Here is a 26,461-nt window from a genome sequence, read left to right as displayed (position 1 = left end):
CAGCATCAACAGCGGTTAGAGGAGGGTCCCTAGCAGAACGCAGGTCCATGTCATGTCAACTGTGCATCATATACGCCTTTGTGTTTTGACACCCATATTCCGAGCACAAGCGATTGCTGAAGATCAGTGCATGCCAAACTTCGTCTCCACCTCTGGTGAATAAATGAATAACAGAAGTCAAGGTGTAGGTGGATCATGGTTCAAAGGATGGTGCAGGTAAAGCACCGTTGCCGTGCTCGCTATATCCAGTGGGGTCGAGTCAAATACGGCTGCTGATGTTCGCTGGCGATTCGGACGCATAGGATGAACATGTTGATATCGGATGGACGACACGACTGGAAGTGCAATCGACCTGTGCACGTCTGTCCCAATATGAGTATATGACTTATGACTGGGGAGCGTGCATTGACAGACCCGTCTCCGTGCAAGTGCAGAAGTGTGACATACTTTCCTCAATGCTTCGCCATGGCTAATATGGCTAACATGGGCTATATAATATGGCTAATATGGGCTGCTTTGCCAAGGCTAGCGATAATCGGATGGCTCACTCAATCTCTTCTTCACATTCGATTGATTCTCCTCTGTAACCCGATTGACATCCATCCACTCCTTCATCGCCCCAACACACACACATCGACCCTCTCACCAACACACTCACCCGTATACTGCTGCCATGATATCCATTCTACTCATTCTGCTGCTGTGGTGCATAGCCGCCTATGTCACACGTGGCTACTGGATGCCCAAAGTCGACGAGCTGTTGGACCGGCTGCGGTACACTCGTCTGCCCTTCTTCCGCTCAGACGAGGACAGTTCCTTTCAGCAGAACATCGAGGAGGGCTTGACCTCCTCGACTTTTGACCTGCATCAGAACCTGCTCGACGGAGGTAATGCCATTCAAACGCAACAGCTACAACTACACTACTGTCGTCGCAGAAGAAATAATAACTGTGGACAATATCTAATACTGTCTATCTTTTTTTTTTTAAAACGTGTATGTGTGTGTATGTGCTAGATGACCGCCACGGAATCGAGAATGCGAACGAGATTCGCAAGATCATGAAGAAGTACCGCTGCAACTTTGACCAGGCGCGGTTGATTCACCAGCAGAACAAGATGAAGGCCAATGGAATCGACCCTCGCACAGGAGTGCCCATTGACCCCAAGGCTGTGTACTTTAGCTAAATGCCAATCCCGCAGCCATTACGCTCGCTTTTCTTTGACTACACCTCTTTGACAGGTGCACTCAAAACACCTTTTATCCTCGCTACTGATGACCATACTAATATTGCCACTCATGACCATGGCACGCTACAATAAAGAATTTTTTTTATTTCTATTTTTTTTATTTGGTGCCATCCGAGTGCATTATCAAAAGAGAATGCCTGTTCCTTGCTTGGTGCTCGAGAAGCTGCAATGTGGACGTGTTCGCAGCAGCAACAAAGTCTTCTGCATACGCCAAAAGTATTCTCAGTCACCGTGCACTGGTCCCTTTGGGTTTGGTGGCGAAGAGCAGACTGTTTGTCCAAATAAAAAAAATGACTACAGGTCTCATTTATTTCACTTTTCTCACCTCCTCACATCACCCCCACTCCCACTCGCCTCTACCTTTCCACCATCCTTTCCCTCTTCCACATCCTCCAATGCGCTTCCTCTCAAAGGCATCCTCCTCCAATGCATCCAGCTTTGTCTCTCCACAAGGACTCGTCGTGTCCTTGGCCACCAAATACTATGGGCCCGGTGCTGTCATCCAAGGGCGGGTCCATCTCCACCTGAACAAGCCCATTCTCTCTCCATGCGATTTAACGGTCGTCTTTACTTGTCACCAAAACATCCTCCCTCCATCGACCCCCTCATCCGCACAAGCTCCACCCGCAACGTCGAATTCTCCAATAGTGCCCAGCAGGTCTCTTTTTCGAAAATCTTCTTATTCTCAAGAGAATAAGAGTTCTTCGCCAGTGTTCAAGGTGGAGCATGAACTGCTCAAAGACCAGACACTGCCGGCATGCAAAAGACAACGAGCTTTCTATTTCTCGATCAAGCTGCCCCTCTGCAATTTCCCCCCGAGCATTGAGGTATGCCACGCATGGGCGCGAGAGGGAAAGAAAGAGAGCTTTGGCAGCGTATTGGTGGGCAAGGTGGTGGGTGATAAGTTCGCGGCTGACCACATTTTTTTTCTCTTCCTCCCTGGTCATTTTGGATCATTTGGACATGATTTCCTTATTTATCCATGATTAAGGACGGTGCTCGCTCCGTATGTTACTCCATCCACGCCGTCCTTAGCTTTGAGGCGCGCCCGGAAAATGTCTCCTCCAGAGCCTCGGTTTCATCCCGCCCGATTAAGATCATGTACCTACCGCTGGTTCCGACAGCTGTTCCGGCCGCGTTATCAGCGCCATCCCCGCCAGCAGCAGCAACCTGTGCTCCAACAAGCTCAACTCGTGCCTCGATGCATGAGACTAGCACCCATGTTGTTCTTGCAGACACCCCCAACAGCAATGCGATGTCATCGTTGTCCTTTATTAATGCCTCAGTCAAGAGCAAGCCTGCCATTTGCATCGGTAAGACCTGTTTTTTCATTTGTGCCACGCGCTATTTTAATCCTGCCACAGCATTCCACTCCCTATCCGAATGCGAGAGAGAAAGAACGTGCGTGTGAATGAGTGGGAGTGCGCGGTGTGGTCCACTGGGACAAAATTTCTATCTTTGGCAGTCTTTGTCTGGGTCCCTCTCATTCCCATTGGTCCCTCCACAATCCCCAATGGTCCTAATCCTTTGGCAGAAACAAACGCAGCAGCAGTGTCGCGTATCAACTAACAATCGCCTCCGTCCCTTCGTAGGTGAGTCCGCGGCAATGGTCCTCCACATCGACAACAGGTCCCGGACGGATCTATGCTCCATCCACCTGGCCCTCGTCCGGCACATCTCCTACGCCACCACCACTCCCTCCTCTTCCTCTTCCTCTTCCTCTGAACACACTTACACCCAGCCCGATTCCACCACCATCCACACCGCAACCATCCCCATTGCCAGGGTCGAGAATGCAAACTCGTCCTGGAGTCAACAACTGCAGCTCAGACTGCCATCCAATATCGGACTCATCCCGTCCATCAACCGTGCGATCACCCCGCTGCTCAAAGTCGACTATCACATCCTCATCTCAATACCCATCCCTCAACGCAACAACTGCGGCAATAGTCTGGTTAGTCGTCTAACATCTGGTTCCCGAAAGCGATCACCTCTGGATCTTGCAGTCTTCAATGCCTCATCCTCCTCACCTTCAACCGAAGCCCTACTGCAAGGCTCTACTCATCAGCCTCAGCATTCGGAACACTCCCTGGGCGGTCTGACATGGACTCCTACGCCGACTGCTATTCAGCTTGGGCCAATTCCTATTGTCATTGGCACCATCCCTTCGAACACATGTCACAAAAAGTTCAAGTGGCCGATCCCCAATTACCTAGGGGTGTCAGACCGGCCGACGTTTGTCCGAGACCGGTTTGAGGAGGAGATGATGCAGCATCTGTCGAGCCTCGAGAGTTTGATGATGGAAGACGATGACGATATCGATATTGACAGCATGGTCAAGGCAGCAAAAAGAGGGACCTCCTCATCGGGGGACAGTGATGATGAAGACGCGCAGTCGAGGGTGCCGGCCCGTTTCAGATCCAATAGTCGTGGGGCTTTGATGAAGAGTACACATACGAGCCCGGGACTAAGCACGCCGCCTCCTTCTCCGCCTCAGTTGCCCTTGGCAATGGTAGACGATGGTTTGAGGATGCATCCGCTTCGAGATACATCGGTACTTTTGCAGAGCAGGCTAGAAAGCAAGGTGTATGGTCGATTGTGATGCCCTAGGTCTTCTGGGCTGAGGAAGGACCAGTCCATTGGAATGCATCAGGATTATATGCAATAGCAAAGTCTAGGTATAGGATAGGACGTTCATTGAAGGTGTGTTTATTCATAGTTTCTGATGCTGGTCGTCAGAGTGGACGCTAGAAATATTTGTAGACGTATTCTAAACCATGTGGCAATGCTTGTTCCCATGAGCGAACAAGGTCAAACAAGAAAAATATTTTCCACAGTGATCTTTATTTTTCATATCTATGGGTGATATCAGGCGAATACGCAGAACACGACGTTATTCTCGAGGTGTTATTTAAACGCAAGAGAAGACAAGGCTATGGCTGGATAGTACATGCACAGCCCAAGATACCAAGATAGACAGAGAGTGGCATGTTGATCAAGGCAGAAAGACAGACGTTCAGGGCGAACGGGGTTTGCGGCTTCGGCCCTTAAAGTCGGCGGTGTATACAAAGGCGGAAACAAGAGCCGAGAGTTGAGCAAAAAGGGCAATACATGGACATGTACGTACTTTGCTGCAGATAACGAAAAAAGGTAAAAAAAGGGCCAATTGAGATCTGTTATTGTCGACCGCTTACACTGCGCATACTTGCACACAAATGCACATGCACATGTATCAACATGGACATGCTCCGCTCCTTCTTTTTCCTTTCCTTCTTTCTTTTCTCCTCCTTCTCCTTTATCGTCCATTCCTCACTCCTCCTCCACCCGTCACTCCGCACTTCCCTCCTCTCCGTCCCCCCCTCTCCCTCCGTACGTCCGCCCCTCTTCGAATCGCAGATACATGAAGACAACTGGGTCTGTTGAGTCAGCATCGCTGTACGATCATGATACTGCTGTGCTCGAGAAGCTAGGCTACAAGCAGGTAATAGCCACCTCATCTTCAGCTCCGTCTTCATCGCCACCACCATCACCATCCTCCTCTACTGCTACCAGCATACCTATTGTTGCCATCGTTTCGTTCAGGACACAGGAATCAGAGCTCAATACATTTTTCATCTCACTTCTGCCGACTTTGCAGACGACCTAAAAAAAAAAAAAAAAAAAAAAAGTGCATCGTAATTATCCGTCATGCTAACATCCATTCTAGCAACAATCATGCAGCGTACAAGCAGCATTGGTTGTCGTTGTCAGTGCTGTTTGGCGCGAATGCCATCGCCCTCTTGGGCCACTGGCTGCTCCGATCAAGAATTATTAATGTCACACGAAGACCACACCACAACTGGCACACAAACTCTTTTTTTTTTTTTTTCCCCTCTGCTGTGCCGACCTGGACCCTGGGAATGGCTTTTATTTTTATTTTTTTCCCCCAATCCAACACTTCACCGCAGACAACCTGGGGGAGGGGGTTTTTTTTCTTTCAAGACGTACTAAAATACACATGCATGCATGAATATACGTGCTGCAACCTTTTCACTTTTTTTTTTTTTTTTTTTTTTTTTTTTTTGGTTTCTATATAGTCGCTCGATCGGTCGCTCAGTGCATTCAGCACCTTTGGCATCACCTTCTCATGTCTGTCCATCCTCTCGGGCCTGACACCGCTCTATGGGAATGCCCTGCAGTCTGGAGGACCTGTCACGGTTGTTTGGGGTACAGTATTTATCTATCATTCGACTTTGATCGGCGGCTAATTCCCTCCCTTCCCACCTGGCTGAGGAAGAAAAAAAAAAAAAAAAAAAAAAAAAAAAAAGTTGAAACTTTACTTTTGCCTGGCACCCCAATTGCGGGTTCTTTTTTTTTTTTTTTCGTTCATAGAAAATTTTTTTTATGGTGCACCTCTCAGGAACCAGCAAAAGACTAATCGTTTCGTTTCTTTTTTATCTGTTCCGCTCACTCGTCGTACAGGATGGCTGGTGGTTAGTCTGTTCACGTTGGCGATTGGATTGTCCCTGGCCGAGATCTGCTCTGCGTACCCGACGACTGGAGGACTCTACTTTTGGACGATCAAGATCTTGGAGGGTCGGGTCATCAACGGAGTGAGGGTCGGGAGCCCGGATTGGGTCCCCCTGGCGTCCTGGATCGTCGGATATACCAACTGGCTGGGCTTGGTATGGACTGGAAAACAAAAACAAAAACAAAAACAAAAAATAACAGAAACATCATTGGCGCGTCATCTCCGAGAAGGGAAAATACCACTAACGAACATCCGTCTTTTTTTTTTTTTTTTTTTTTTTTTTTGGGTTGGTTTTGTTACATGCACTTGTCAATGCTAATCCTCTTGCTCCATGATCGCAGTGTGGTGAGTGAGGCCAGAGATAAAAAAAAAATCTTTTATTTTTCAGTGGCCACCGTGCTGACCTCTCCATACTCTCTTCCCCTGAATGCATGAATATGAAAAAAAAAAATAGTGGCCATCGCTAGTACGGACCTTGCTATGGCCCAGTTCCTGGCCTCGATGATCGCAATGACTTCAGGATACAACGCCAACACCTATGTCATCTTTGCTATCTACGTCGGCATCATCATCCTCCACGGCCTCGTCAATTCGCTGGCCATCCGCTTGAACGGATTCTTCAACATCCTCTCTGTCTGGTGGCATGTTCTCGGAACAGTCCTGATTGTCGTCGTCGTTGTCGCCACCACCCCCGAGAAACAATCCGCCGCATTCGTGTTCACGGAATGGCAAAACAACACGGGATGGTCCTCTGGATTCTACGTCTTCATGCTGGGTCTCCTTCAATCCCAATACACCTTGTCCGGATACGACAGCGCAGCCCATATGAGTGAGGAGACCAAGAACGCACAGCAGGGAGGCCCCTGGGGCATCATCCGTGCGATCATCACGGCCTCGGCGGTCGGATGGTTCTTCCTGGTCGGAATCACCTTTTGCATCACCAATTTCGAGGACCAGATCGTCAACCCGACCGTCGGTGTCTCGTTGAGTCAGATCTTCTTGGATTCTGCAGGTCAGACCTGGGCGATCATCCTGATCCTGGTCATTTTGGGGGCGCAGTTCTTCTGTGGGAGCGCCCTCACATTGGCGTCCTCACGCATGGTCTTTGCATTCGCACGCGATGGCGCCCTGCCACTTTCGAAACACCTCCACCGACTCAATAAGGACAAGAGCCCTGTGGCCGCAGTGTGGTTCAACATTGCGTTCTGTTTCATTTTGGGTATGCCTTACATCTGGTCAGAAACCGCGTACTCGGCCATTGTGTCCGTGAACACGATCGCATCATCGATTTCGTACCTGATTCCGATCCTGTGTCGGATCGTCCTGGCCAGACACACCTTTGAGCCCGGTCCATTCCACCTGGGTAAGCTCTCGATCCCGATCGGGATGGTTTCCTCGGTCTGGATCGTCATCACCTCCGCACTGTTCCTCTGCCCGACAGAGGCCCCTGTCACGGTCGAGAACATGAATTTCGCAGCGGTCCCGTTCGTGGTCGTGATCGGACTCTGTTCACTGTACTTTGCGATCTGGGGTAGACATTGGTTTAAACCTGGAGGCACGCGTGTTCTGGACATAGACATGGGCACGGTTATGGGAATGGATACGGATACGGATATGAGGATGGTGGATGGTGGTAGCTTAAAGAAGGAAGGGGAGGATGTGGCCCAACGGTCCATTACGGACTCGCAGACTGAGAAGGGACACCCTGAAGAACTCGGGGTGTAAGGGTTGCTTTCGTAGACACTGGAGAGGGAGGGACGCACTGACCCTGGGGAAAAAAGCTAAGCAAAAATGAAGATGATAAGATCTATCCAATCAGAAGCCGCGATATGCAGACGCAATGCGCACTCTATTTTATTTTGTTGTATTTTTTTTTTTTTTATCTTCAAAACGATCTTGCTTCTCCATCGCCCCGCATACCAAAGGTTTGAATGAAGCAACGTCAGGAAACCCCCCCCCCCCCCTCCCCCCATGAGGCCAAGTCAACCAGTGCAGAGCACTAGAAAAAAAAATAATAAGAAAAAATGTCAAGGACCACCTTTACAAAAGCAAGATAGCAGTTTGATGCTGCTTCACCGGGTAGGCTGCTTTTTTATTTTAAAGGTCCGAAATTTGATAGGTCTATAAGATATTATATTTGTATTTGTATAAGCTGTAAATAGGGAAGGAGGAGAAGAGAGAGAGAGAAAACAATAGAGGAATAAACATTGAGAGGATGGTATAACAGAAAAGCACATAAAAAGAAACAAACGGTCATATACGAGAGATAGGTAGAGATGGTTGTGTGTGTGCGTGTGTGTCTGTGTGTGTGTCTCTTCCTTATGTCTGGACCACTTTCACGCTCTCGGGCAGGGTGGGAATGTATCCGCCTTTGCCGTTGAGGTCCAGAGTATTGAGCACAGCATGGTACAGGAACTTGTAGGCCCACAGGTTGCCCTTCATACGACGAATGTCCACACAGTAGATGCCCATCAAGTTCTTGATGCGACAAATCTCGATCGAGAACCGGACTTCCTCACCAGAGTCGATTGACTCTTCGCCATACAGCGGCTCCGGTCCTGTGTTGACGGTCGCACCACCCGTTGACGTGGCAATGGTCGAATTGCTGGGCAAGGATGCGACACCGTTGGGTTCATGAGATGACATGCCCGCACCAGAGCTGTGAGAGCTGTTGACCGTTGCGGCTGCTGCGCTCACCCAGACGCCGTGGTCAGAATCGATCTCCTTTGTGGCTGCAGAGCCGATAGCTGGTGGCGAGGATAAGCCCATGGTTGATCCGTTCATCACCTGAGGCAACGCGCGCGGAGAGGCCGGCAACGCCGGTACGGGTGGGGGTGGGGATGACGATAAATTGAATGCGGTACTGTTGCGCCAGAGCATCGATCTGATGCCGCCCCTCTTTTTCCCGTTGATCACTGAGCTGCCAGCGCCCTTGGCTGATGTCCATGCCTCGCCCACAGACATGTTGCTTGATAGGACGCTCATAGTATCATCAGGCAGCTGAGAGCTGTAAGGATGGTGTGCCTTGCTCTCCGTCGTTCCGTCCGCGAGCCTCCTCCGACGCACACACTTGACCTTGAAATCCGAATCGACACGGAACTCCATGCCCAACCGAAGAACGACCTTCTTGATCTCGAACATAATCTCGACGGGGTGACGCGATGACAGTGCTGAGATCTCCACCGCTCCTGAATGCCACTTGAGCTTCGAGTCTGTCCAGTTCGAGGGCAGTCTCTGGAGTAGCGCTTCCAGTGCAGGATCTCGTCCTTCGTCCGTACCGGCAGCACCATTGGTTGCTGGTGCACGGTTGGTCGCAACCACTCCGCCTAGTGGAATAATGCCTGCTGCCTCGAGATCCTGAGGTGATACCGATCCTGCACGGGAGACCCGGTTATTGGGCACTGGCACAGGTGACGGCGAGGAGCCATTGGTACGTGACTGATCGAATACAGCATCTGCTGGGGGTTTGTCGGAAGAGTTTTTGGCTATGAAAATATAACAAAGTTGAATAGATGCTTATACGTTAGCAGTTGTTTTCCTGTACAATACACACCTTTGAAAACAAGACGATATAACTAGAGCAGAAGAAAGAAAGAAAATCAATCCTTACCAAAGGACTTGCGCCGCAGCCATCCCATGATACGTTGAGCAGTGCCCGATCCAGATTGTGCAGTGGTAATGCCCAAACCTTCGGTTGAAGGCACGGGGGGTCGCGTTCCGCCATGGATCTGCTGCTGATGATGCTCGTTGGAGCCCCCCACAAGGCTGAGCGTCTTGCGCCTCTTGCCCTTGGTCGACTGATTTGCCTTGTCCGTGTTGTGGTGGTAACGGCCAAAGACCTGGTTGATCGAGCCTGGCCCCTTGGAGGAAGTTCCTGTTACTGTAGGGGGCGACAGAGCAGCCTGTGACTCGGCATCGCCACCCGTGCCTGCCTCGTGCATAGTCTTGGGGGGAGACGCGACGTTGGTACTCGACTCTCCATGCTTCTTTGAGAGGTTGCCCAAGAATCCGAAGAGACGTCCAGAAGATGATGTTCCCTTGCGATGAATCTTGTCCTGCATGGGTGAGGATGGCACAGGCGGAGGTAGTGGCATGTTGTGTGAGCGCATTGCATCCGCAGACTCTGGTCGAGTAGGTACAGGTGGAGTATCTGTAGATGTTTTCGATGCCCCGTTCGGAAGAGATGGGGACGACTGCTGAAATTGCGACTGGTGGTAAACCTTTGGCGGGATAAGGAACGCGTTCTCCTGCGATGGCATTGGACGGGGTTTGGGCGTAGGCAAGGGTTCGTGATATGTGGGGGTCGGGTAATTGTAGTTGTGCGCCATAGGCTCTCCGTGGATGGTCGTGGGTCGGATTCTGGAGTGTTGGCCCGTGCGACGTGATACCGTTGCCGAGGGTGACATTTCGAATGTACTCTCCACACTGGGCTTCGCCCTCATAGTCTCGACCACCCGCTCCGGTGTCTTGGGTCGCTCCGCAACATTGAGCGTTGCGGTGATCTCCTCCTGGTTCTGGCGCGCGATGCGTTCAGATACAGAAGACGACTTGGCGATCAATGAAGCGGAGGGCGATGGCGTGATATCGTTGCTCATGTGTTGATCCTCTCCATGGCTCACGGTCGATACTGGCGAGCCTGTTGATGGCACAGACATCATATTGAGCTGAGTGTCACTCTCCATCATCACATCCGTGTCCAGTCCATGGCCCTGTGACATGTCTGCTGTAGGATCGACCTCGATAGGCTCTGCGATCTCCATGGGTTCGTCGTGGATTGATGCCTCTGGCACAGGATCCACCATCGCCTCCTCCTCCTGCTTATCGATATCCATGGCGTGCTCATTAAGGGCAACAAGAGGCAGCCGCAGCTCCTCCTCCTTGATCAGTGGATGGCCAGTCTCCCAAGCGGGTGCCGATTCGATCCAAATGGTATGTCGCCTTGGCATGACCTCGTCCGCAGATGGCCTAGGAGGACCAGCATTGACAGGCGGCAATAATGCTGGTTGGGCTACGGCAGCAGCAGCCTGTTGAGGTGGAATCCAGACCGTACCATTGAGTCTTGCCATGGCTTGTGCCTGTGTTGTGTACAACGATGGAGGTTATGCGCGCTCAGTTAGTAGGGTTACTGTAGGACCAAGTATGCGTGTTATGCAGTAGCGACCATTTATTCTAACCTCCAGATCCTCGATGCTGTACTGGAACATGGGTGCATAAGGTCGCAACCATCTATGGCTCATGATTCTCTTCATGTTACACCGCTTGGTAGGATCGGGAACGAGCATCATTCTCAAAAGATCTCGTGCGTCGGGCGAAATGTAGTCTGGGAAGACCAGCGTCGTTGCAAGGATGTAGTTGTAGAGCTGGTTGATGTTGTCACCGTCTGGATTGGATGGGTCATCGTCAAAGGGGAGATATCCTGCGAGCATTGCATAAAGAATGACACCACAGCTCCAGATATCCACTCCTGTGCCTACATAGAGACCGTCACTGATAACAAGCTCAGGTGCAGCGTAGCATGGCGATCCGCACGACGTGGACATGAGATCCCTGGTTGAGCTGTCGAACTGGTTCGCAAATCCAAAGTCTGTGATCATGATGTTACGATTTCTGTCCAGCAGCAAGTTTTCCTACGCAGCGGGAAGGAAAAAAAAAAAAAAAAAAACCCCCCTGCCCAGGTTAGCGAAAGCATGGTCACATGGCGTTAAATCACTGGTGGTCTGTGCCGTCGTGTTTCATCCATACCAGCTTGAGATCGCGATGGACGATGTGCTTTGAGTGGAGATAGTGCACGCCGCTCATCAGCTGGGCAAAGAGTCGACATGCATCTCGCTCCCTGAGGTATCGGTGCGCAAGGATGTGGTCGAATAGCTCTCCGCCTAGTTTCAACGGGAGGACCAAACTAAAACAAATTAGCACCATAATTCGCCCACATACATGGCTGCTTGTGTTCCTAAACATGTTTGGGTTCTGTTGCCCGCCTGCTTTTCGTTTTTCTGTACGGCACAGTACCTGAGGCGTATTCGATGACGATGCCAATGTAGCGCTCTGTTTCAATCACGTCGAACAAGGAGATGATGTTGGGGTGTCGAATTGTCTACGCAGCGAGGAGAGGCAGTGCAGAGGGTGGTGGGCCGTGAGTACAATCGAGAAGTAAAGACATAGTTCAGCTTTATGCAGTTCCGGAGGTTTGCATGGTGTTGAGTCAAGTACCCGCAGGACGGATATCTCGCGGCCAATCTTGTTGATTCGCGGCGTGTTATCCACAGACTGCCTCCTAATGAGTTTGATGGCCACCTGGTATTGGCAAAGTAAAAAAAAAATTGCATGTCAGTCGTGGTTCCTCATCTTCGCAGTCATGAATATGCGCGGCAATCCGTCCCCCCTTTCCTTTCATTTCATCCCCGGGTCTCCTCATCGGAGTAGGGACAAGTATGAAAAGGACGGTGGTAATAGGACAGGACGCAGGAATGGGTCGCCGTCATTGGCTGGCCCATCCAAATCCAGGCACTTTTTTTATCCTCTTCTCTTCTGAAAGAAAAAGGGGAGAAGAGGGCATGCTCAGAACTAGAGAGCCGCATGCTGACTGACCAACACAGCAGAGCAGCACTAAAAAAAAAAAAAAAAAAAAAAAGAGCGTCGAGGGATGTGTATCCCCTCCATGACCCTCGCTACATGCACACCACAACACATCCATACATCCACACATCCACACATTCACGTCGACAGGCAGCAGCACATCATCATCATCACGTTGCAGGCCATCGAGCATGTGGCTACGAGGGGGGGCCAGAATAAAAATAAAAAAAAAGAGGGGGTTGGATGTATGAATGAATGAATAATGTGTGGGTATGTGTGTGTATGTTTGCTGACCAAAAAAAGGATCAGGCGGCAGCATTCGCTTGTACGTAGAACATACTGAACCCAAGGGGGAGGGGGGAGCGAGAACGACGATGCGCATTGAGAGGGCAGACAGATACACCTACACGCCTTCATACACCTAAACTGTGGCCCACAGCTCCATATCGACACCTACCACGGCCACGAACAGCACCAAGGACAGACAACCGAACAAACAAGCAACGATGCGATGGGATGTCGATGTTGAGGTTGATGCTAACGATAAGCAGCACTCGCATATGAATGCTCGCACACGCACACAAACACGTCCGCATGAATGCGGATGCAGCCTTCTGCTACCCAGCTGTTGGTAAACAAGCTCCCAAGACCCCTTTGTGAATGGAGCACCGCATGCAAAGGGAAGGGTGCATCCATGGGTATTTTACGCCCAATGTTGGGACCACAAGCAAACTCTTTTTTTGTTCTTGCTTGTGCTACTGCCTCAGGATTTCCCTCCACTGTTGTGGCCGGAGGGAGGGAGGAGGAGGAGGGGGGGGGGGATTTTTTTTTTGTTCATTTGACCTGTGCGTGGTTGTTGTGCTTTGCCCGATTCTGTTATCCCGAGAAACAGAATGTGCGTTGTCTCTTTTCTGTTCCTCATCTCTTTCTGTATCTCGTGTTTCTTCAATTGTACAGAATAATGAATAAAAAGCGTAAAAAATAAAGTCATAGCAACAACAACAAGGGGACCACCGTACAATGTGGACCCGACTCATTGGGGTGGGAGCGCACAATTAGTGCAGTGATATAGATTAGGCATCCAGCAGAGATATTTTTGGCTGATTGCCCGGTCAACATCGACAATGACCGGATATCATTCATATCCCTTGTTTTCTTGTCCGCACTCTGTGCTGACGATCGGTGCCTGCGCAAAAAAAAAGGTCGCCGTGTCCAACTCTTTTTTTTTTTTTTAGGACATTTGTTTCAGCCACGCGAGTGAATGCTGGTAGCCCATATTCAACCAGAAGCAAGGAAAAAAAAAAAAAAAAAACCACAATCCAACCAACCCTTCCAGTACCAGAGGGACTATCGAGCAAAACGCGTCCCAGTCCCACTTTAGGAACGGAAATCGTGTCATAGACGCAGTACCCTCGGTCCACGGCTCCCGCTGGTCTGGTCAATTGGTCTCAATTGATCCCCGTTCCCGTCTCTGCCCTCCTTTCCTGTTTCCCTTCCTGTCCTCTTCCCTCTTATTCCCTCTCCAGAAAGCGCTATTTTATATTTTGTCCCGCTACTTGGAGTGTGATGAGAGCTGATCGCTTTTTTCTTTTTTTTTTGTCAGAGAAAATTGATGAGAAGGAAAGAAAGGTGTGTGAAGGGGGGAAAAAAAAGCTTACCTCTTCTCCCGTGTCGTTGTGCATGCCGAGTTTGACCTTTGCAAACTCGCCCTCTCCCAAAGTCTGCAGGAGGAGATAGGGCCCAAACATGTTGCCGCGCCGTGTTGTCGGTGGCATTTTCGGTGGCCTTTGTTATGTTATATGGAAAGTGTGCAATCGTATATGTTCCTTCACTTCGTGAGAGAATTGAGAGGGGAAAGGATGAAAAGAGGGAGGGGAAAGGAAGAAGAGAAGTAGTGGGGGGAGGGAGAGGGAGAGGAGAGACTAACAATTCTGGCAATCGCTCTGCAAGAGAACAATGGCGATCAGGAGTAAAGAAGTGTTGCAGATGTGTTCAATATAAAAAATTATGGCGGGATATTTTTATGAGACGTGTGCCGCGTGCGTTGTAGTCGAAAGGGTTCAGAGGACGAACAAGAAAGAGAAGAGTGCGAGTGGGGAAGGGAGGAAAGAGGTGCTTTTCTTTTCTTTTTTTTTTGGGTCGGTAGGGTTGTGGAGGCAATTGTTGTTGTTGTTGTTTAGACCGAGGGAAAAAGAAGAAAAAAGGAGGAATGGGCTTTGACAGGAACGGGTTTATTCTTTTTTTATGCGAACATGAGGGAGTGGAGCTGCGGATGGAGTCAAGTCGAGTCGAGTCGAGTCAAGGAAAGGGAAAGGAAAGACGGAAAGGAGGGGGAGTGGGGTTAAAAGAGGCTTGAAGAAAAGAGCAGTGCAGTGTGTTGCTCATCACCTTTCCATCCCATCATCAACAAACACCATCACCTGAAATCATCTTCGAAAGCCAACTCAATACGACTCAATTGAACTACACCCTCTTTTCCCGAGCCACACACTCATACTTCCCTTTTTTTCCCTGTGCTTTTTTTTTTTTTTTTGGTAGCAATTGGATGTCAATGTCCACAGTGCAGTGCTCTCGACAATAAAAAAAAAGTAATAAAAAGTCCTCATCCTAGTAGTGAAAAAGGGCTCTCGTTTTATTTTCCTCTCTGAACTCGTTCTATTTTGATACATCATTCTTTTTTTTTTTTTTGAACGACAATTTCTCTCTGCAGAGGACTAGTAGGAGCCACGAAGAGAGAAGAGGACCAAATGAGGAGGACCCAGGAAAGGGGAAATGAACGGATCAGGAGCAGAGTAATGGTGAGCGAAGGTGGATAAGTGTCGGTGGAAGGATCATGAATTTACTCATCCTCGCCCCTGCTCCCAGTCGATAATGGATCAAGAGATCAAGGATCCTGATTGTGATCGTGATGGTAATGGGCTCGTGATAAGGCACCGACCCGTGGATGAACGACATGGATGAACAACATGGATTGAGTCAGGTACCGACCTATACCTAGTTGTGCTGCTATCAAGTGAATGGGATGTGTTGCCAGTTGCCACCAAATCAACGGGGTAGGCATCCATGAATCAGCTGGAGGGATCCTCGGGGCTTGGAGAACTGGAAGGATATCCGTAGTGTTGTACCATGGGGTGCTGTATGGCAATACTTATTGTTGTACGATGAAAGGGCTACATGGACATGGCTCCTGGTTCGCGTGTTCCTGTGCTCTCGCCATATTCGTCTTAACGGCCGTAGCGCCGTCATGGCTCAACCTTCGGATTATGGCAGCATCCATCCCTTCCTTCCTTCCTTTCGTCCCTACTTCTTTGCTTCTCTCTTTCCTTCCTTCCTTCTATACGCTCACCAGTGCAACAACAGCCCAAGGACTAAAGCTAAAAGAATGCCAGTGGTGGTTCTCTTTCTTCTGCATCTGTTCAAGGCCACTCCGTAGTGGACTATGGTACCATGCAATTATTGGTGGCACCCTGGACGCTCGACAGTATATATACCACGTGCTGTTTATGAAAGGGAGTTGCTGTGTGGACTCGGTGGGAGACAAAGGTGAGGTGGCACACAGGTTTCACGAAGCTCACTCGATGACAACGTCCGTCTTATTCACGGCCACCAATTGCTCGCCATCCATTATATTTTTCGAACTGCACTGGACACTGCGGTGCGTTCTTTCGGCCCACGTAAATCGAAAGCTAAAGTGCACACCATAATGTGTAATTTATATAGGTTCAATAGTGTCCTGGGTAGTCTCACTCCACACGGAAAACCCCTTTTTTTCTCTCTCGCTCTCGTTCTCGCTCTTTGACCATTGCTTCAAAAAATCATTCCTTTGATGGGTTCATTGCAACCCATTGCAGCATTTGGAGAGAAAGAGAAGGGTGGAGGCGAGGATGAATACATGGTAGATGTACTTGTACATGCATCGCAGAGTACTTTTCTACAGCGAAGAATGTGTATTGTGTGTTATGTGTGTGTATGTGGGGGTGGGGAAGGCAGTTTTCCGCTCCATGTTATGTTTATTCTTTACAACTCAATACTATCGTATTGAATGCAAATTGGTCTGAAAAAGAAGTCCCCCTTCTTCCCTTGCTCCCCTTCCCACTGCCAACCAAAAAATATATGACATGTTGCCCTTCCCTCCTCCTCCAAAAAGTGTGTCCGCCTTATCCGCCCTCTCTCATCCACTCCCCTCTTCTTTCCCGGCTCCCCGCTCTCACTGAGTCTTATTCTCATTTCCCAACTTGTCCTCTCTCTCTTTTCTTCCTCTCCTCCTCCAACCGCACACCCTCCTCCTTCCTTGACACACTCCTCCGTCAAGCACGTCCTTCTCCATACCGCGGCATCTATACCTCAATCCCATTACCCGGACCTCTCTGCAGTATCGCCACTCCTCCTTGCTTCACACTTCACACCCACCGCCATCATTCTCTTGCCTATCTTTACTTCGCCTAGACCTGCTTCTACTCCTGCTTCTACTCCTGCACACCTCTCCTCCTATCCTTCATGGCAAAGAGAAAGACCACAACGAAAAAGACCAGGCAGGCCGCCCACCCCAGCAGCAAGCATGCCTCAACCTCCCCCTCCGTTGTCTCCTCGCCATCGCCGCAACCGCAAGATCTAATCCAACGACGCCGCAAGGGCACCCCCGTCCGTTCTCCCTCCCAGGGTGACCCCTCCAAGGGCATCGTCTTTGCTTTTCGCATCCAGAACGATTCTGATCTCTCCATGGCAGTTGACATTCTCAGTTATGACCAGGTTCAGGAGGAAGACAATTCCGTCAGCAGCAGCAGCAGCAGCAATAGCACAGGAAATACGGGGCAAGTACCAGTAACGGCAGCGGTAGCAGCCACAGCCACAGAAACATCAACTGGAGCAACGACAATAGCAGTAGCAACCGAGCCTTGTGAACACAAGGGCCACTCATCCCCAGCAGCAGCAGCATCCACGCCACTGATGCCAACCCAGCTCAAGGTTGCCGGAGAGCAATGGTCAAGCGATCCAAGTTCATACATGAGCAGCAACGTCGTTGACCTGAGCCGAAACGTCCTGATTCTGCATTCACGCAAACCTCAAGAGTCGTCCGTCTCCTCGCCGTCCTCGCCATTGTTCCATCCCTACCGTCGGCCGTCAGCGCCCTCAAGATCATCGTCCATGTCACAGCCCTCGACTCCCTCGCTGAGTGATTCCGGCTCCTTGTCCTCATCAGCTTCGTCTGCCTCGTCCTCGCCCTCAAGTACTCCAGGTTCTCCCACCCTGTGTCACTCGCCCCCTGGAGGGGGAGTCAGCGAAAAGGAGGATCTCTGCAGTCTTGAATCGCTCTCATCGCCCATTTCACCCTTGGACCTCATGAGGTCACAGCCCTCTCGTATGCTGAGTGTCCGAGGTCTGGGTGCTGGAGGAAGAAGAATGCAGGTCTATCTCGTATGAGTCAAATGAAGGTGGAAGCAGATGGTGGAGGTTTTGGCTATTTGGTTATTTGCTGTTGTTGGTTTTTTCATTACTGGCTGGTTCCAAGGGTTGGAAGTATCTTTGCTGGGAGTGGGAACTGGACCAGACCAGGCCATTGGGAATCATTCTGAATCGGTTCAATTGCATTGCCAGGTTGTTATTTTGAATCTTTCTTTTTTCATAGTTTATTGTTTTTGTAGTGTATTTGCCCTTGTCTTCTTTCTTTCAATGAATGCGTTATCTGGATGTCTTTACGAATGTCTGCCGACAGTAGGCATAGTGAAGATGTGATATTTTTGTAGTGGGGCAATTGAAACAATTTCCACCCAATGGAGACCCTCAAGAGTCCCAAGAACAAAAGAGGTGGCTTCAACACGAATCTCTCACTCTTGGAAAATGGCGACATCCCATTGGCCAATTGGCAGCCAACTTTGTTGGTTTCAGGTCCCCATTTGCACACTTCATCATCCAATCGCTCGATCCGAGAAACTATTCATTTCTGCTATAAAGCAGGCTGCAGCTCCTTCCTACTAAACCGCATATCCTCAGTCTCTTCATTCACATCCTATCGGCTCTGTCGGATCTACGGCTACATGCAACTCAGTCTGTATGAAAATATGTGTCAGGCAAGCAGGGCGAGCGGGACGAACAGCAGTTCAGTAAATCGCCAGCTATCATTAGAACCTGCTAAAAGACCAGGACGATCTTATATATATTCACACATGCGTCAAGTTGACTGCCGCAATTGCATCCTCAAGATGCGCCAGCCCGTACTTTTATCCGTCTAATTTTCTTTGGCGCGGGGTTGGGTTCGAAAACAAGAAGACGTTGCGGCTGAACTTGCAATGTACGGCTCGACTTTTTCTTTTCTTTTCACAGCACCGACATGTGTCTACGTCCAACACATGCCCAGAATATCCACATTTGTAAAAATGTGCTACTTCAACTGCATGTGGCATTGTCATACAAGGAAGGACAGTGTGCGCGAGTCTTCTTTACGGCCAATGTCGTCAATGGCCCACTGCTTTTTCTTTCTCTTCTTTTTTTTATTATCCGTCTGGCAATACGAGGCACAGCGCGCGGAGAAAATGTTTAGCATGATCGAGACATAGTGACATGGTCTATGTAAAGCGACAAGGGAACGCACGCACATCTGAAATGGATTGATAGCCGCATGCTTGTGGAAAAGAGGAAGGGAAATCGGACACACGCACCTCTCCTGAGCCCATTCTTCCCTTAGTTTCCTGCGCCCTATGTCATTTTGAAATAAAATACGTAAATACGTATGCAAGAATCGACTCTAGACCATGCACGCTGCACGCATCCTTCTTTACCTCTACCCCATCGAAATCAGCCCCTCTCCTTCCGTCGCGTTTTTTCCGTACAACAAGTAAAAAAGAACCTTTACCGCTCGGACCTTCCTCCTCCTCCTTCTCCTCCTCTTCCTTCTGCGCTGATATTCGGTCCGAGATATATATAGTTTATCCTACGCTCGCCTTCTGTCCCAATTGGCCAAAGTCAAACTTCCCTCCCCCTTCTTCTTCTTCTTTTCCTTCTTCTTCTCTCTTCACCTTCATCCGTTGCTTGTCCTTGTACGGCCTGTATCCAAATTCACACCCACGTCCACATCCTTCCGACCGTCGACCAAGAGCGACAGAGACCCACAAGAGAAAAAAAAAATGACGACAGAAGATCGCCTGAGCAGCAGCCGTCGTGCCACAGCCCATGCACATCTGCATGGAGTCTTTGCCCTCGGTCGCTTCACAGCCCAGAGCCAGGCCCTGAAACAGCAGCAACGAAAACAGGCTGCGCCGGCGAGATACCCAACCAACCAATTCCGTCTCGACGAATTCACGAAACGGGAGGATCCAGTGCCCCCACCCTCGGGGTATGGACCCAAACAACCAACCAAGGGGAGGGTGCCGTCCATGGCTCCGGAGGCTGCACCCCGGCCGCTGGAAGAACCATTGTCGATCAGGCCGATGAAGCTCTCCAACTTCTTGTCGGACGGTCTGGCCCTGTATGTGTCGCATGTGATGCATCCGAGCCAGATCCCGGGGAGAGATCTGTTCAGTAGGGTGTATGCGATGGGTCTGCTGCCGGTGCTGATCATTGCCATGACGATCATACAGTGGGTGATTGGGCTGTTGGTTATTGTTGTGAATAATACCAAGCTGGGTGGATACTACTATGGAATCTTTTTCAGGGACCAGATCGCACTCTTTGACGAGACAGGTAACTCGATTTTTTTTTTGCTTTGCTTTGCTTTGTTTTTTTTTTTTTTTTTTTCTGGCACGCAGATGTCATTTCGCCCGGTAAAAATATAATTGGAAGCGCTAGTCTAACTCTCATGATGGTTACCAATATAAATGACGATTGTCGTTTTAGACCTCGTGGATCCAGAGGGGAACGATGAAGCCGTTCGCCAGATCTGTGAACGCAAACCGAGATTGACAACCCATTTCAGTTACCACATCGCGAACCTGCTGCTGATCATGACGAGCATGGCCTATCAGCGCGACGACAAGTTGGTGGCGCAAGCGTCCAAGATTCTCTTGAATGTCCAGAACCAGGCTCAAAGGGATGAGGCCACAAAGCTGCTGCAGGAGAGCGAGCAGGCGATCGACGAGAATGCATCGAAAGAATTTGGGATGCGATTCATGGGCATCAGTGAACTTAAGACCTTGGGGGGTCCGTTTGCGGGATTGTTCTATAATGATGATGCGATCGTCTTGGTCTTCAAGGGCACCTCGGTCTTGGCATTCAGTAAGACATATTTCGTTGGTGGTCAATTTTTGGTATAAATACCTGGTACATGCGTACATGCTTGGTTATCTGAGCTGCATACTAACCCTTCATGAGCGTGTCTCTCTAGACGAATACCTGCTCGATGTGACCATTCAGCGCGTGGATGCCAGGGAGTACTTGTACGGAGAGGTTCACAAGGGCTTTTACGAATCCCTGTTCCCGGATCCGAAGCCATTGAACTGGTACGAAGATATGACCTACGACCAAACCAATCCCTTCAACACCATCATGAAGACCATCCTCGAGACCGCCAAGCTCTGTAAAAACAAGACGGGTAAGCCCGTCAATCTGTGGATGACAGGCCACTCCCTCGGTGGAGCCCTGGCAGCGTTGACGATGGCACGTCTGCAGATGACTGTTGAGGATAAGGACCCGCTGATGAACAAGGACTACGATGAGACCAATGGACCTAGGAGTAGCACTCCGGAAGGAGCAGGACCACGGACGGTTCTCCAGGAGATGCTCGCCAGGTTTAGCGATGACAATGAGTTGCTCGTGCTGAGAGACTGTTATAGCATCGCGAGTCCCAAAATCGGAGACTCGACTTTTGCGGAGCAGTTCGCACGTAACCATCTTCGATTCTGTTGTGAGAGTCCGTATAAACCTACATACTGGCGCATCGTTGCTGACAAAGATGTTGGTGAGTCGCCTCGGCATTTTTTTTTTTTTTGTTCGCTCCTCCTTTAGCAAGATGTTGAAATGCGTACTGACGAAATGTATGGATTATTAACGGTCGGATATAGTGCCTCGTCTGCCACCTGGATGCAATGTGGACCCCAATGAGCCCTACAACCGTCTTTTCCCATTCCGACCCTGTCCAAAGGCAAAGACATGGCTCGTTGATGAGAAGCAAGAAGACAATAAGATAAGGCAGGAGAACAAGAAGTGCGACACCAAGGATAAGCGTCCGATGCACTTGCACTCGTTGCTGGATTATCAACATGTGGGTCAGCTCGTCAAGGTATACAACGCTGCGAGGGCCCCAAAGGTCAAGCCTTCAGCGTTTGAGGCCGACCTGAGCCGGGATGTTCTGCGTAAAGAACAGGAGGTGGATGCGCTGATGATCAAGCTGGCCAAGGTCGCCAGTATTTGGAAAGCGCAGGATCAGCTCGATGCAAGCGTCAATCAGTCCACCAACACCGCAACGACTGTTACGATGACAACGACTTTGACGGGGACGGCGACAGTGGGTCAGGAGGGGGACGAGAAGAGCCAGGCTGAAACGGCTCAGCAGATCGCGGACGACATTCTGAGGGCACAGGCATTGTATAACATTGACGAGTTGAGCCGGCTGAGACAGCCCCATCTACTAGAACGCATGTTGCTCAAAATCCCTAGCCTGCTTTCACATGCGCCAGTGGCCTACCAGCGTAATCTTGTTCGAGGACGGTTCTACTTCAAGAGTTTCCCAGGTGCTGCGTTTGAGGAGCGTCTTGGACAGTGGCTGGATCAGATGGAGAAGGAGACCGTGAGTGTGGACGAGGGAGTTGAGATGGCTTCGAATGATGGTGACCAAGGGGAGCAGCAAGGTCAGGTTGGGTTGGGTAAGGCGATCGATGTGGATGTGCAGATGCATGTGGATGTGAAGCTAAAGGACAAGGATCAAGAGAGTAAGGCTCTCAGCAATGGATCACGGCAGCCAGTCCAGACAAAGACTACGCTGACCCAGACGGTGGCTATGCAACCACGCGAAGAATAGATAAGAGGAACCCTTTCTACATATATGTCTAACAAGGATGAGTGAAGCAATAAAGATACCGATGAAACGCAAAGAGGAGCAAGAGTTTTGTATGTGTTTTCGCGGTTTGATTACGCGTATTTTGTATATGTCGTTATTTATTTACATGATATCTACTTTTTCAACATGAAGCTGAACAAGGTCAGAGTCGGGCAACGCTTCTTGATCTTCTTCTTCTTGCCGTTCCTCTCCTCCACCCTCCGTTGGTCATAAAGGTCATTAAAGTCGTTATCGTTATCGTTATCGTAAAGTGTCGTGCCGCTAAACGTGTCCTCCTCATCTTCCTTCCACATCCTATCCATACACGAAGATGGAACCGCACCATGCAGGCCTCGGGTACTCTCATTCGACCACCTCCGCTTCTCCAGGTTTGGGCTGAGACAGGCACAGCACTGCCTTGAAGCCCAGAAGGAGGATGGTGTGGGGATGACTGAGAGCGAGGGGGAAGATAGCGTTGTCGGAAACGCCGCGGAGGGCACGGCGGGGGTGAATTTCCTGAGACGGGGGGTGAGTGTGATCCGGGAGCGAATCGGGGCCGAGGACAGGAAGGCGGCACGTTCGGCCATCGAGGACCGGCGCACGGTTGTGTCCATGTTTGGAAGTGGAGACGAGGGGGTCGTGGTGTTGGCAGATGTAGGCGTGGCAGGGAGGACCTCTTTGTAATTCTGGTTGGGGGAATGCGGAATGGAGGACAAGGACGAGGAGGATGGTAATGGGCTAGGGGCACGGGACATGGTGCGGTGGTCAAGGCTGCCCGAGAAGCTGATGGTGCTGCCCACGCTGCTGGAGCGGCTTAATGATGGCGAGGCGCATGCTGACCTCTTGTGGGGCCGTGGCGCTGGGAGATAGAGTGGTGCTGAGATAATGGAGCTGGTGCGGATAGGGATCACACTGGCGATCTCTGCGGGCGTTGGCGTGTAGTCGGGGTTGAGAGTATTGGTATGGCGCATACTCGGTGCTGATGTGGTTGGAGGCGAGGTAGGCGTTGCAAGTGGATCAGTGTCGAGGGATCTGCTGGGTGAGGGAGGGAGTGAGGAAAAGGAGGGTGCTTGCTGATCAGAATCCTGGTAGCCGAACGTGAGTCGCACTCTCCGCTTTGTGGGGGAGGAGGGTTGTGAGTTTTGCTGTTGTGTTGAAGTCATAACGGGTTCTGAGACGAAGGATGTGGTGGTGGGCATTATGGAGCGTGGATTCGTTGTGTGCAAAAGAATGTGATGATACGGTAATAAACTGCTCTAATGTCTGTTTCTGTAGGGTGTAGTTTTTTTTTTCTAAGAGAGTTGAAGGTGGGGGGATCGCAGCAGGAAGGGTTGTATTTAAGGTAAAGAAGGGATCAGACCTAGTTTTTAATTTGCTCCGCCGGGCGCGGAGTCTCCAAAGACAGCTCCAAGTCAATGCAGTTAAACAAAACAACATGAAAAATACGGCTCTCGATGTCCATGGTCTTCTTTTTCTTCTCTTTTGGCCCGCTATTGGCTTGCAATTTAATGTTCACATCTGAGCAACGCAAACAAACCACGAGCCACCAAACACTGCGCCCTGAAACAAGTCAAACAGATGCCCATGTCGCAAGACTCGGCGACTAAAATAGTCTCGGCCCATTATTTTAATTCATTTCCGTGCAATCGCTCCTCGGATGAAACGGGGATGAGCCACGGTCTACTTGCAGTCTATGCGCGACCGTTGGGCCATCTGCAGGTACCTACATCTTTTCTCCCTCCTTTTTTTTAATTTCTTAAACGAAAAGTGCGGATGGAATGAGTTAGATGAATTGCTGTATCTAATCTGCATTTCATTTCTCAACTCTCCTCCGATTGTCGATGGTCAGGTCTTGGTAAAAAGATTGCTGTTCATTCCAGAGCAATGCAGGGGTGTTTTTACACCTCCCATATAAATCGATGTGTGCCAATTACAACAGACGCGCTTTGGGATAGTGCTCCTATGGTAATCGACTAAAAAGATGGTGGAATGCTTGCTTAGTCTATGATCTGCGCACCCGAAGCGGGTATGAAAAATCCTGTGCCCTAGCTCGATTATAATGCTGACAAGTGCTCCATTTGGATACCTGGACGACATTTAAAGTGAAATATTTATGCAGGAGGTAATAGAGACATGCGCTAGCCCATTAAGAGATGGGTGGGCTACATCAACCTTGAAAGGCTTCATTCCTTTGGGCTTAGCCAAACAAGATCGTCAACGGTCGTTTTGGATAGCAACTGTCATGGGTTAATGGCGATCATAAATGTAAATGGCATTTTAAGTAAGAATAAGGAAGAGAGGCTCCTCTAAGCCTATATGCACCTTTACCTCAATCGCTTCCTCCGCTCGCTCGAATTGAGTAATATAGTTATGGTTCAGTTGAAGAACAATCCATATCAAAAAACTTTCAGCAGTACGATGTCATGATAGTTTAGTCCATTGACCAGGTCACTTGTTCCTATGTTCAGCTCTTTCTAGGTTTTTCTTAAAGAAGCACGCATTCCCTTTTCTAGGACCAAAACACACGATCAGGGCAACCATAGAACGAAAGAGCGGGTCCGCGCAATTAACTCAAAACGCCTTCGATGATCGAGAAAAGCAAAAAAAAACCTCCACGGGAAACTTTTTTTTTGTGGAGGATTCGCCTCTTTGCCATTTCCCATTGCTTTCGAAAGCAGTTCTTTGCTGATCAGGGTCAATAATCTTTAATAACAGAACGAATAACAAAAAACAAATGCAAACAGTCAATTGCTTCCTTCGTATTCAATGGGGACCATGGCTCTCATTTTTTTGTTTGCAAACAAAATGTTATTTTTATCGTCTCTGTATCAGAACAATGAAAAGAGAGATGGTTTCTCTTCCGCGGAGGACGTTCCTTCGGCTTAGAAGGCTGAGGCTGCAGAGGGTCGCCAAAATAGGAGGACTTGATCTGGTAGCAGCTCTCAGGTTCCTGATTTGGATATTATGTCCTTGTGGCGATGTAGGAATGCACAATTGACGCCAGAAATGAAAGACTCTATTCGCTGCATACGAGTACATAGTTGGTATCTTTTTCGTAGCTTAATGTGTGATGACTACTCGATCCACGATAGGTACCAAATACATCAGATCTGAACTGCTCCTCTGATGCAGAAAACTTGGTGACCTCCGATCCAGATCTTTCTCTTTGATTTGTCAATCGACGCGTCAGAGTCATCACGCTTGACCACAACTCTTCCACGACGACCCATGGCCAATCCTTGTGAAGCGATATAGCTGGCAGGTGCCTTGTCTGACCCAATGAGCCATTGAGCCATTCCAGCGCTGCGATACATACAGAGAAAGGGCACAAGGATATTTTTTGTCAGAATCGTGAAATCTGGGATATGTTGCTCTACCAGCAATTAAGAGTGCATACTCACTTGAATGAGCCTGTAACAGGATCCTCATCAACACCGCTTGCATGAGGAAATGTCCGAACCTCAAATAGTGGATCCTGCGAATTCTGTCTTTGCTGCACTGGATACTCTCCAAGGATGCCATATTTCAGTGCCTTGGACTGGTCTGTCGGGTTACGCTTAGCCCTCAATACTGTCTCCGCATCTTTGACCCACATAGCAAACCATTCAGGCCCATTGACAATCCATTGCGCTTCCAAAATATCCTTGCGGTCGATTCCCATGGCGTCGCAGGCAATCTGGATCTTGTCCTCTTCGACGGTTCCAGTCTTTGAAAGCGGCGGTGCTACGAACGCGATGGATCCATCCAGAGAGACTGAAAGCTCGACCAGTCCTACGGCGCACTCCTGAACAACCTTCTTAGGTTCGCTGATAGCCACACCGGTGTGCTCGAGAAACACTCGGCACGTACCCAGGGTTGGATGGCCAGCGAAAGGGAGCTCCCCGCCTGGCGTGAAGATCCGCACGCGATAATCGGCCTTGGTTGAGTCCGTTGGAGGGAGTAAGAATGTCGTTTCGGAAAGGTTGGTCCAGGTAGCGTAATGGGCCATCTGTGCGTCTGTTGGCACTGGAAGCGATGGATCCAGAACCACGACGACGGCCAGCGGATTGCCTAGATATCTCTTGTCCGTGAAGACGTCGATCTGGTAGAATGGATAGGTTGCTGTAGTGGTCGACATGGTGCTCGTTTGATAGGATGTAGAGTGACTGAATGAAATGTGC

General features: G+C 49.7%; 10 protein-coding genes across 10 annotated transcripts; 6 read left to right on the top strand and 4 right to left on the bottom strand.

Moving 5' to 3' along the window:
• Window positions 1-537: 537 nt before the first annotated feature.
• On the top strand, window positions 538-1,344 carry BC939DRAFT_492418 (uncharacterized protein). The gene is made up of 2 exons (XM_051559523.1): window positions 538-887; window positions 1,016-1,344. Exons 1-2 carry the CDS (start codon window positions 674-676, stop codon window positions 1,183-1,185), a joined length of 384 nt encoding a protein of 127 aa, XP_051412931.1. The 5' UTR covers window positions 538-673; the 3' UTR covers window positions 1,186-1,344.
• Window positions 1,345-2,303: 959 nt separating this feature from the next.
• Window positions 2,304-3,858, top strand: BC939DRAFT_476506 (uncharacterized protein; the record flags this gene model as incomplete). Its single annotated transcript, XM_051558602.1, has 3 exons — window positions 2,304-2,561; window positions 2,990-3,583; window positions 3,676-3,858. The coding sequence occupies 3 exons, from the start codon at window positions 2,304-2,306 to the stop codon at window positions 3,856-3,858; spliced, it is 1,035 nt and encodes a 344-aa protein (XP_051412930.1).
• A 606-nt stretch (window positions 3,859-4,464) lies between these two features.
• On the top strand, window positions 4,465-7,595 carry BC939DRAFT_449262 (amino acid permease-domain-containing protein). Its single transcript, XM_051555357.1, has 6 exons — window positions 4,465-4,621; window positions 4,645-4,729; window positions 5,325-5,454; window positions 5,710-5,912; window positions 6,100-6,103; window positions 6,213-7,595. Exons 1-6 carry the CDS (start codon window positions 4,476-4,478, stop codon window positions 7,481-7,483), a joined length of 1,839 nt encoding a protein of 612 aa, XP_051412929.1. The 5' UTR covers window positions 4,465-4,475; the 3' UTR covers window positions 7,484-7,595.
• Window positions 7,596-7,981: 386 nt separating this feature from the next.
• BC939DRAFT_135088 (uncharacterized protein) lies at window positions 7,982-11,323 on the bottom strand. The gene is made up of 2 exons (XM_051550100.1): window positions 9,369-11,323; window positions 7,982-9,243 (listed from the first exon to the last, which is right to left on the bottom strand). The coding sequence occupies exons 1-2, from the start codon at window positions 10,822-10,824 to the stop codon at window positions 8,078-8,080; spliced, it is 2,622 nt and encodes an 873-aa protein (XP_051412928.1). The 5' UTR covers window positions 10,825-11,323; the 3' UTR covers window positions 7,982-8,077.
• On the bottom strand, window positions 10,858-14,082 carry BC939DRAFT_396403 (kinase-like domain-containing protein; the record flags this gene model as incomplete). Its single annotated transcript, XM_051552292.1, has 5 exons — window positions 10,858-11,385; window positions 11,501-11,634; window positions 11,768-11,852; window positions 11,969-12,052; window positions 13,993-14,082. The coding sequence occupies 5 exons, from the start codon at window positions 14,080-14,082 to the stop codon at window positions 10,858-10,860; spliced, it is 921 nt and encodes a 306-aa protein (XP_051412927.1).
• Window positions 14,083-16,831: 2,749 nt separating this feature from the next.
• Window positions 16,832-17,755, top strand: BC939DRAFT_502514 (uncharacterized protein; the record flags this gene model as incomplete). Its single annotated transcript, XM_051560287.1, has 1 exon — window positions 16,832-17,755. The coding sequence occupies one exon, from the start codon at window positions 16,832-16,834 to the stop codon at window positions 17,753-17,755; it is 924 nt and encodes a 307-aa protein (XP_051412926.1).
• Window positions 17,756-17,930: 175 nt separating this feature from the next.
• Window positions 17,931-18,651, top strand: BC939DRAFT_135038 (uncharacterized protein). The gene has a single exon (XM_051550099.1). It carries the CDS (start codon window positions 18,106-18,108, stop codon window positions 18,562-18,564), a length of 459 nt encoding a protein of 152 aa, XP_051412925.1. The 5' UTR covers window positions 17,931-18,105; the 3' UTR covers window positions 18,565-18,651.
• An 804-nt stretch (window positions 18,652-19,455) lies between these two features.
• Window positions 19,456-22,283, top strand: BC939DRAFT_476502 (uncharacterized protein; the record flags this gene model as incomplete). Its single annotated transcript, XM_051558601.1, has 4 exons — window positions 19,456-20,011; window positions 20,165-20,542; window positions 20,652-21,224; window positions 21,328-22,283. 4 exons carry the CDS (start codon window positions 19,456-19,458, stop codon window positions 22,281-22,283), a joined length of 2,463 nt encoding a protein of 820 aa, XP_051412924.1.
• A 95-nt stretch (window positions 22,284-22,378) lies between these two features.
• On the bottom strand, window positions 22,379-23,626 carry BC939DRAFT_449251 (uncharacterized protein). Its single transcript, XM_051555356.1, has one exon. It carries the CDS (start codon window positions 23,498-23,500, stop codon window positions 22,436-22,438), a length of 1,065 nt encoding a protein of 354 aa, XP_051412923.1. The 5' UTR covers window positions 23,501-23,626; the 3' UTR covers window positions 22,379-22,435.
• A 1,494-nt stretch (window positions 23,627-25,120) lies between these two features.
• Window positions 25,121-26,451, bottom strand: BC939DRAFT_528310 (phenazine biosynthesis protein, PhzF family). Its single transcript, XM_051561451.1, has 2 exons — window positions 25,703-26,451; window positions 25,121-25,604 (listed from the first exon to the last, which is right to left on the bottom strand). Exons 1-2 carry the CDS (start codon window positions 26,416-26,418, stop codon window positions 25,406-25,408), a joined length of 915 nt encoding a protein of 304 aa, XP_051412922.1. The 5' UTR covers window positions 26,419-26,451; the 3' UTR covers window positions 25,121-25,405.
• Between the last annotated feature and the right edge of the window lie 10 nt (window positions 26,452-26,461).

The sequence above is a fragment of the Gamsiella multidivaricata genome (genome assembly GCF_025024155.1).
Source record: "Gamsiella multidivaricata strain RSA 2152 chromosome Unknown BC939scaffold_27, whole genome shotgun sequence".
Lineage (NCBI taxonomy): Eukaryota > Fungi > Mortierellomycota > Mortierellomycetes > Mortierellales > Mortierellaceae > Gamsiella > Gamsiella multidivaricata.
This window is presented reverse-complemented; position numbering and strand designations above follow the sequence as displayed.

Excerpts from the sequence above, each read along its gene's own strand:
- BC939DRAFT_492418 (XM_051559523.1), top strand. The coding sequence starts at position 674 with ATGATATCCATTCTACTCATTCTGCTGCTGTGGTGCATAGCCGCCTAT. Across the intron at positions 888-1,015 it reads TCAGAACCTGCTCGACGGAG|ATGACCGCCACGGAATCGAG; the intron begins GTAATGCCATTC and ends TGTATGTGCTAG.
- BC939DRAFT_449262 (XM_051555357.1), top strand. The coding sequence starts at position 4,476 with ATGTATCAACATGGACATGCTCCGCTCCTTCTTTTTCCTTTCCTTCTT. Across the intron at positions 4,730-5,324 it reads AGAAGCTAGGCTACAAGCAG|TCGCTCGATCGGTCGCTCAG; the intron begins GTAATAGCCACC and ends GTTTCTATATAG. Across the intron at positions 5,455-5,709 it reads ACCTGTCACGGTTGTTTGGG|GATGGCTGGTGGTTAGTCTG; the intron begins GTACAGTATTTA and ends CTCGTCGTACAG.
- BC939DRAFT_135088 (XM_051550100.1), bottom strand. The coding sequence starts at position 10,824 with ATGGCAAGACTCAATGGTACGGTCTGGATTCCACCTCAACAGGCTGCT. Across the intron at positions 9,244-9,368 it reads GCTGCGGCGCAAGTCCTTTG|CCAAAAACTCTTCCGACAAA; the intron begins GTAAGGATTGAT and ends ATATTTTCATAG.
- BC939DRAFT_528310 (XM_051561451.1), bottom strand. The coding sequence starts at position 26,418 with ATGTCGACCACTACAGCAACCTATCCATTCTACCAGATCGACGTCTTC. Across the intron at positions 25,605-25,702 it reads CCTGTTACAGGCTCATTCAA|CGCTGGAATGGCTCAATGGC; the intron begins GTGAGTATGCAC and ends TATGTATCGCAG.
- BC939DRAFT_449251 (XM_051555356.1), bottom strand. The coding sequence starts at position 23,500 with ATGCCCACCACCACATCCTTCGTCTCAGAACCCGTTATGACTTCAACA.
- BC939DRAFT_135038 (XM_051550099.1), top strand. The coding sequence starts at position 18,106 with ATGGAGACCCTCAAGAGTCCCAAGAACAAAAGAGGTGGCTTCAACACG.